We start from the raw sequence: 9,712 nt of genomic DNA on the forward strand, positions 1-9,712 counted from the left end.
GTTATCTTCGGTTTTCAAATTTTTCATACAGTTGCTTTGCTTTATGATATATATGATTTCTTCACATTTTTAATATGTATCAAAAATTAATACTCAAAATATTCACATATGTCAATAATGGTACTCTCGCTTTTCTGTGAAGAGATTTAATTAAACGGATATAGATTAGAGGGCACCACTTGTATGTTGTGTCTCTTGGCAACGTGCAACATCAACTACAATCGTGTTTTCATTGATGGACTGTAGCATACAGGACTTGCAGGTAAGAGCTACTTTATATACATGTTTCAGAATATTTATAAAATAATGATTGTCATATGGACCTTTATAAGAAAATTATGTGCATTTTACGTTCATAAGCTGAACTAAATATCAAAATTTATGTAAAATGGGTAAATATGAAGTAATATACATGAACCCAGTATTAGCTTGCCTTTTAAAAGGCAAGTAATATATGAGCTGGCCTTTAATGAAACTTGAAAGTGACTTAAATAGTTCTCACTTTGGTCTAACGTTAAGGTGTATGCAAGGCCTACATCCAGCCTTATTATATTATGTGTATAAATCTGAATAAAATTTATAACATGTAATTGATAAGCAGTAGGAATCAAAATTACACTTTAATTTAGTGAAATATTGTTTTGACAAAATTTAGGAAAAACTTGAAATTAATTTTTTTCTATTTAATTTTGGGTTACATCAGTATGAATAATAATGATACTGTTACTGGCATTTATATTTCAAATAAGTCTTATGGTTACATGCACTCTTTAATCTTCAACATTGAATTTTGTGCAAAATGAAAATGCTGAGTGCATATGTTGTATACAACTTGTGCACTGCTGCTTGTGTGTGTGACAAAAATATATAAGAATGTATGTTTATAGTTTTTTTTCTGAGTACTACAACACTGTTAAAAGTTTGTTAATGGCACACTTTAAAATCTCATATATAACTTTTAATATACTGTATAATGTAACATGTGCATGGATTGAATATGGTATATTTCATGCTTCAATCATATATTATACATTTATATTTTCAGAATTAAAAGCCACACATACTGGACTAAATTTTTTAAAAAGCAGAAAAAATGGCAACTGCTACAGTTGCAGAAATTGAAAACAATATCCGCACTATTGCGCAGACAAACAGGGTCAGGATCTCAGAATTTTTCTTGGATTTTGACAAACTTAGGTCTGGATATGTAACAGGTAAGAATGTTTATACAATTTACTGAAAATATTAAATCAGAAAGCTTTTTAAGATATCTGTGAGATAAAAAGATTAACTGTTGTTAAAAAAAGTCACCACTGCGTTGACTGCATGTCAAATGTGAAAAAAATTGACTGTGATTTAAAATGCATTTGTAAAATACTGAAGTACTTATATATTTGATTTTTGTTTTTAACAGAAACACAATTTTTTCGGACCCTTTGGTTGAATTTGGGTGTCAAAATGACCCCAGGGGAAGAAAAACTGATGGCTGCAAAATATGACATCAACAGAAATGGCAGGCTTAATTACAGGGTGTTCTGTGACAATATTGAAAAGGGCTTTGATCCAAACGATGTAAGAAGGGACCCAGTAACACAAAAAGTAATTCCAGAAGAATTGTAAGTTATACAGATGTTTAGTTGCATATAAAAAAATCTACATTTGTTATTGCTTATTAACAGTAATTAAGTGTTTGTGAGTTCCTTATAAAAATCATTGCCTGATAATGATTAAAATATTTACTTATAAATTAATTTTATATTGAGAATCACTTTTGGTGTTGTTATAGCTTTAATACATGCATATTTGTATATTTTTTGTTAAGTTTGGGAACCCAACGTTCTGTCCGCCCGTTGAGTCCAAAATCTGAAAGTCGACTTGAGGAATTGCTGAAACACATGGGTCAGTTTTACAAATACCATGGCATCAATCTCAGGACTTGCTATGAAGATTTTGACAGACACCACATTGGAAAGGTCACAGAAAGTCAGGTGAGACTAAAAACTGGTACCTTTTTTAGTTTGTTTTGTTCTAATTCAAAAGAAAAATAATATAACAATACTGCAAACATCATGTGCCAACTTATTTCCATAAAAAAAAAAGAATAATTTATAAATAGACAGTAAAAACTTCTGAAAAAATTACTTTTAAATCTCAAATGGATAGCATTTATATATACATTCCAATATCTGTTTCAGTTCTACCGTAATTTTCCTGGCCCTGCTGATGTTGACTCAGAGGACATGTACCTGCTGGTGATGAAGTATAGAGATCCGGGGAACCCTGGCTTGGTGGTCTACCTGAACCTTCATCATGATCTGGTGGCCATTGCGCAGAAGATGGCACTGGCAGATACTTCTCTCTCTGACATTACAAATGTGACTGATTATCTAGTTCCTGAGGTAAGATTTCACTTTTGAAAATGAAAAACTTTAAGTGAATATATGAACTAGAGTTCATATGCAAAGCCACTACTATTAGAATACAAAATTACACATGCACCTTGATGAAGACCAATTGTGCTAGTTTTGAAAAAAATATCAGTCATTGCCAGGTACATTAGTACATTTTGTTATATTTTATCATGAAATAATTATTTACACATATTTTATAGTCTCTTATTATATTATTACAGCCAGAAGCAGACCCCACACTGCAGCAGAGTTTTGATAAGATTAGAGTTGCTGTATTCAAAAATGGAGTCAGGACACCAGAATTCTTCAGAGATCATGACAAGCTAAGAAGTGGCATCATTACTGAAAACCAATTTGTCTGCGGACTGTCCCTGGCTATTGGAAAAGAAGCACAGTTGTCGAGAAATGAGATACAGAAAATTGCAGAATTCTACAAAACTCCAGATGGAAGAGTGAGATACAAAGAGTTTTGTGATATGATGGAAAATGGTAAGAATTTGAAATTAATATTTTATATTAGCAATTCCTTCTTGAGTCTTTAATTGTGTTCATTCTTTGTATACAAAGACACATATACTGTTGTAATGAAAGTGGATTTATATCAAGGATATACTGTAGTTATATAGTAAAATTAATTATTTTCCTTCTTTTGTAGCATTTAATATCCCTGACCTGGACAAGAAACCAACAGAAAGTGTTGTCAGACCCCCAAGAGGAGCCTTGTCTAGGGTGAGCTTTTACATTTATCAAATAAAAAATTCATGCTGTAGCATTTACAACTACATGGGTTGATGAAAATGTACAACAGAACTTTAATTATAAATAAATATGCTGTTGAGCAGTGAAATAGTATGACTACTCATAAAATAATGAAGATATTTGGATGAGCCCAAGTTTCTCTTACATATACTACATCATTGCCAATAGAATATATGCAGGACAGATTTAGCATCCCTCAAAACAAAAGTAGCATGCTACTAAGCAAGCCCTAGCTTGGTAAAAGCACAATTTGTTTTGTCAAAATATGCAAATGAAGCAAAGATAATCATGTTATGTACTCAGTAATAAAGGGGCATAAAACAACAAAAGTAAGGGTTATTTGAGAATGATGGTAACAAACATTGCTGTTGTTTTTTCCCCCAGACTTTAAAAGGCATGACTCCTGAGGAAGAGGAGAGAGTGGTGAAAGTGGTCAATGAGATTGCAGACCAAGTGGCCAAGAGAAGACTAATGATGTATCAGTATTTCAAGGATTTTGACAGGGTAAGTGATTCTAAGATTATTAGTTTTGTTGTTTTAATAGATTCTGAAACTCAAGTTAATAAGTTTTGTAAATAGTACCAACAACAGAAGTATTCTTAAAAACTAAATGGGGAAAAAAGTATGAAAGTCATATTTTAATTTGTGCTGTTTGTACACTGATTTAATTTATTGTGGACGTGTACATTTATTTTACAAACAGGGCCGTGGATACACCAGAGTTATAACAAAGACCCAGTTTGGCCGTCTGCTTCACTTCTTGTCTCTGAATGTGACATCTGAAGACTTCAAGCTTCTGTGCAGAAAGTTTGAAGACCCTGCCACGGGGGACGTCAACTACCCAGCCTTTGTGCAGACAGTGGACAGAGGTCAGTATAGATACTTCTTGTATCGGATGGTAGAATTTAGTGACTGTTTTTTAAACTCATTTTCTATTTATTTTTTGTTTATTATGATTATTCTATTTATTTGTTTTTTTTATGATTATTATTATTATTTTAACAAATTTAATTATTATTTTTTCATTAATTCATTAATTTTATTTTTTATATATTTACTTTTTTCTTTTTTTTCTTTCTTTCTTTCTTTCTTTCTTTCTTTCTTTTGAGCACAGAGCTTCAATACAGTATGTACAGCTGTATATGCCAAAAGAGGACTTTCAATGAGTATCTTGCATATGATGTACATGTACAAGGGATAAATAGTATGCAGTAATTTTTCAAGGTACTTCGCTTTTTCTTATGATGCAAAGTGATTAAGTTTTGTCCATGGTAAGCCCTAAACTGATATACAACTCATTATTTATTTGTAGAATTTGTTGGATTCACAATGAATGATGCAGAGCAGCCCATGGAAGAGGGAAAATCAAGCAAGTCAAAGTCTCCTACTGAGATGACAATGGACATCAGTCAAGTTAATATTGAAGATTTGTTGGCCAGAATAAGGCACCACGTTCTAACAAACAGGCTGAGGGTATGTTTCAGTTTTAATAATACGGTACATTTTGATATTAATTCAATTACTCAGCAACATTTGTACACTTAACTTGAGCAATATTTTGATCAGGAATTTAAAATATCCCTTTATAGTCACAGTCATTTTAACAACCACATTGACCTTATACTTCCTTTAGGTTGCTGAATATTTCCAAGACTATGATACCCTCAGAAGTGGCAGCATCAGTAAAAGCAGGTTTAGACGTGGCTTAGCACTTCTTGGATTAAGCAAAATTGGCCATCATGACCTGACTGACCCTCAGTTCACTGTCCTCTGCAAGTACTATGAAAATACACAGAAACCAGATCAAGTGGTCTGGGTCAGGTTCCTGTGGGACCTTGAAAGTGGTGAGTCTTTTGTGTGAATAGTAAAAATTGATGAACATCGTCTGTCTACCATAATTTTTTCACAGTGGCACAAAGATTGAAAGAATCAAACCTTATTTAATTTAACAGCCCTTAACTTTTTTTAAATGATAACTTGTGTTTAATCATGTTTACATAAGTTGTGTGCAAATAATTTAGAAATGTTACATTGTATCAGTGTAGATAAGCAATTAAGACATTAAAAGACATATTTTATCTACTTCTAAATGGCCACTTCAGTGTTCACTCAGCCCAACCTTGAGAAGATGCCCACCTACCGCGTGCCTGCCCAGGAGATCTTCCGTGTACCCAAGCCTGGCACCATGGACTGGCGGTACGCCTCAGAGGAGCACCAGGCTATCTTTGAGGAGGCCATGGAGAGGCTGAGACAGAGGGCCAACCAGAGACGAGTGCTGGCTAAACCGGTTTTCCAGGACTTTGACAGGTAGGATTAATTAATGAACAGTTTAAACCTATTAAAAGTGCTAATCAATTTACTGTGTTATTAAAAGCTTAATTCTGACATTGAAAATGAATCATTTTTATAAAAGCAAGTGGATTTAATGTTTAGATGCTAAGGTTAAAATTTTTGATGAATCTGGTAGATAACTAAAAAAATGCTTACTATGAGCGCATTCTCAACGAATTAAGCCAGGCTTTACAAAGCCGGTGACCTAAAAATGGCGGACGTACATGAAAGAAAAACCGCCTAATCTTTTAATAGTCTCTCCGCCTCTCACACGCCTCCCCACACGTCGTCCCTGCGGGGTACAGTAATTAAATCTCGGCTCCGAACATTAATATTTCCGTGAATATCTCTGGTGATATTATCTCCGTAGATAGTCGATTCATTGCTGCTCTACGGGCCAAATTATTCCTTTTTCGTCTCTATTTTCAAAGATAATAGAACAGAAGAGCTTTTTTCCTTCGATCGCCTTCAGCCGCCATGCTTTCTTCACCACGAGTTTAACTGATGAGCATGCGCACTTGATATTTCTCAGGTAGCTTCCGCATGGCGAACGGAGCCGAAATTTAATTACTGTACCCCGCAGGGACGACGTGTGGGGAGGCGGAGAGACTATTAAAAGATTAGGCGGTTTTTCTTTCATGTACGTCCGCCATTTTTAGGTCACCGGCTTTGTAAAGCCTGGCTTAATTCGTTGAGAATGCGCTCTATGACTGAAAATTACATAATATCGTTTTTACTCTTTATTTCACAGACACAACAATGGTTATGTAACACAGGGACAGTTCCGCCAGTGCCTCACCATGTTGGAACTACATGCATCAGACCCAGAGATGGCTGCCATTGAAGCCAAATTCTGCAACGACACTGGCTTCAACTATATTGCTTTCCTTGCTGAGCTCCAACCCCCAGAGAAGCAGCAGCTGCGGTACCTGGAACGTCTTCAAGACATGAGAGCTACCAATCAGAAGAAAAAACTTCCCGAATTGAACATTTGTACAGATTTTGAAAGTTTGATTGCAAAACTAAAAACCAAGGTATTCATTTATTTTTTTACTGCAAAAGTAACATTAAGTAAAAAACATAACAATTATTTTTCACTGTGTATAGTGATCAGTAGAATTTTTCAACTCTGTATATTTATCACTATTCTTTTAGATTTTTTTTTTTTTGAAAAGAAATATAATTGCTTTTTAATTTATGGTGTTTAATCAGCATACTGACTAGTGTTTATGAATTTTTTAGGTTGTTAGGGAGCGTATTCGTGTGCTTGAATTCATGCGTGATTACGACAAGCTAAGAACAGGTCGCATGCTGAAGACCTCTTTCAGAAGGGCATTGGATTTGTGTAAATTCGAACTAAAGGAATCAGAAGTTGCCATCTTAGAAGACAAGTAAGTGGTTTTTATCTTTAAAGGTAAACATTTAGAGTCAAAATCTTGCATTTTATCTTGCAGTATATAATGTTCATTATAATAATTCAATGGTAAAAACATTTATGTGCAATAAAAATCTGCAATAAAACTCAATCATCAAATTGATTTTTAACAGTTATTTAATATGCACTGCTGATCTATTTATATTGGGAAATAAAACTTAATCAGAATTTGATAAATATTATAATTCAGTCTTTATAATCTTCAGATACAAAAGTTTCCAACAGCCAGAGTATGTAGAATACCTTAAATTCTCTGATGAAATGGAGTCAGTTTTTACCACCAAAGAACTGGAGAAAGCTCCTATGCTTGATGTTGAACAGTTCAAGCCTCCAGTGGAGTGGGAACAAAACCAGCTCCTACCTGAAGCAGAGGAGATGGCCAAACGCTGCATGGACAGATTGGCTGAAAAGGTATATGCATATATATATATATATACATACATATAATTGACCTGAAATTATATTTTGCCACAACTATATTGAAATGTCAGAACTTGTCAAAATCTCATAATATTGTAAGGCTATAACTTGCCAATGTTTTATTTACTTAGGTACGGAAACACAGAATGCAGCTGTTCCCACTGTTCGAGGACTATGACAGAGTTCACAATGGCACAGTGTCAAGGTCACAGTTCCGTAGGGTTCTCAGTGAGCTGGATCTCGGTAGTCTTGTGAGCGATCAAGAGTTCAACCTTATATATGAGAAGTTTGATGTCAAAGTGGGAGGCAAAGATGATGTGAATTATATAGGTTTCTGTGATATGATCTATGACTTGGCCAAATTTGAGTGGAGAAAGCCCTAAGCCAGCACTGCTGAAAAATTCTACAAAAGTTAACAGACTTAAGATGTTACATTTACCACAACACCATTATGATTTTTATGGTTTTCTTTCAGTATTGAAAATGTATTGTTATTACTTTTTAAAGACAATGCTCTAGGTGAAAATGACAGTTGTGAACATTGTATTTGAACAGTGGTATAGCAATTTGAAAAGAAACACCCAAACATATATATAAATGAATAAGTCTGTATATTCAATCTGCATCACAAGTCAAAAGAAAAACAGTTCAAAAGTATGTACATATGTAATTAATAAAGAAACTATTTCTTTTTGTAAGCAATTTGCATTTGTTATTATTATGATTGAGGAGAAAAGTTGAATAGTGTTTAAAAAAAGAAAAATTCTGTTTAGAACAAACCTACTAGTTGCAACAATTTTTATGAAATAATAGGAGACATTAAAATACAATGTATCGGAATCCACATAGGTATTAGCAAGGAATACTTACCATAACCTTTTCTCACTTTGATGCCGTTTCAGATTCCCTGAAATAACATGGTTGATTAATAACCAATTACAAACTTTGTCTCATTTTGATAACTTTTAAATGTCACTTATTCTTTATATACAGGTCAATTTAACATTTTTATTGCTTTAAAAGTAAGTGAGCAGAAGAATTGTTTGTACAAGTGGAACTTAACTAACATCAGTCTAGCAAAAATAATAAAAAAACACTACATTTATGTTTCACAAAGAACAAACGGACTAAAATTTTAAACCTTCATTACTGTCGCTCGCATCACCATCTCACGTTTTCCAATTGATCTTGTTAATTATTACTAATGTTGAAAATATACAATTTGTCATTAAGCGAGTATGATGTCTAACGTCTCAGAAAATGCCCAGAATGTTTCTATTAAATAACTCAATTAATAGCTTGTGTCTACATTCGCGGTGTTGCCGGTTTTTAAAAATTGAAAAAACCTTCATTATGTCTTTTGGTGCAGGTAATCATTTGCAGTTGTTTGATGTTTTTGTAATATCTTAACCATTTATAAAGTCTTCAATTCAGTTACATCCATGATTAGCTAGACAATACGGCGACAGTGCATACCCCCGTTAGTTCAATGTTTTACACGAAACACGGCAAAATTGCATCTGGAGAGAGTTTTTGCTCTATTTCTTCCTTAATAATGATACAACCACTCTTTCAGTACTTTACCCTCACTACAAATGACCAAACACACCTACCTGACACAATATTGAAGAAAAAAATTTTTCATCCCTACCTGGCCAAAATTGAAGAAAACTGCCATATCCGGACCTTACGAAAATCACTCAAAATCACCCAAAAATGACCCGTCACCAATTTTTTCAAAAAGTGAGGAAAATCAATTTACCACACCTATCATTCATAAAAAATGTGGAAACGCGCCCGGATCACTTCATTAAAGCCCCCAATTTCACCTTTAAAGATTGCCAGAAAGCACACCTGAGAACAGGATTTGGAGAGGGGGGGGGGGGGAAGAGAGTTTTTGCTCTATTTCTTCCTTAATAATGATACAACCACTCTTTCAGTACTTTAACCTCACTACAAATGACCAAACACACCTACCTGACACAATATTGAAGAAAAAAATTTTTCATCCCTACCTGGCCAAAATTGAAGAAAACTGCCATATCCGGACCTTACGAAAATCACTCAAAATCACCCAAAAATGACCCGTCACCAATTTTTCCAAAAAGTGATGAAAATCAATTTACCACACCTATCATTCATAAAAAATGTGGAAACGTGCCCAGATAACTTCATTAAAGCCCCCAATTTCAGCTTTAAAGATTGCCAGAAAGCACACCTGAGAACAGGATTTGGAGAGGGGGGGGTGGAGAGAGTTTTTGCTCTATTTCTTCCTTAATAATGATACAACCACTCTTTCAGTACTTTACCCTCACTACAAATGACCAAACACACCTACCTGACACAATATTGAAGA

The 9,712-nt window shown here is 34.1% G+C and overlaps 1 protein-coding gene across 1 annotated transcript; it reads left to right on the plus strand.

Annotated features, from left to right (window-relative positions):
• The first annotated feature begins 90 nt into the window (after positions 1-90).
• Positions 91-8,058, plus strand: LOC106153608 (uncharacterized). The gene is made up of 16 exons (XM_013527604.2): positions 91-262; positions 1,046-1,214; positions 1,415-1,616; positions 1,823-1,988; positions 2,196-2,399; positions 2,633-2,900; positions 3,067-3,140; positions 3,555-3,674; positions 3,874-4,039; positions 4,483-4,643; positions 4,804-5,014; positions 5,273-5,477; positions 6,253-6,535; positions 6,744-6,892; positions 7,143-7,347; positions 7,488-8,058. Exons 2-16 carry the CDS (start codon positions 1,094-1,096, stop codon positions 7,737-7,739), a joined length of 2,787 nt encoding a protein of 928 aa, XP_013383058.1. The 5' UTR covers positions 91-262; positions 1,046-1,093; the 3' UTR covers positions 7,740-8,058.
• The last annotated feature ends 1,654 nt before the right edge of the window (positions 8,059-9,712 follow it).

This window comes from Lingula anatina, chromosome 2 (assembly GCF_051362555.1).
Source record: "Lingula anatina isolate TDL-2025a chromosome 2, LinAna3.0, whole genome shotgun sequence".
NCBI lineage: Eukaryota > Metazoa > Brachiopoda > Lingulata > Lingulida > Lingulidae > Lingula > Lingula anatina.

Coding starts and splice junctions, on each gene's coding strand:
- LOC106153608 (XM_013527604.2), top strand. CDS start 1,094: ATGGCAACTGCTACAGTTGCAGAAATTGAAAACAATATCCGCACTATT. Junction 1,989..2,195: donor GAAAGGTCACAGAAAGTCAG/GTGAGACTAAAA, acceptor TATCTGTTTCAG/TTCTACCGTAATTTTCCTGG. Junction 2,901..3,066: donor TTGTGATATGATGGAAAATG/GTAAGAATTTGA, acceptor CTTCTTTTGTAG/CATTTAATATCCCTGACCTG.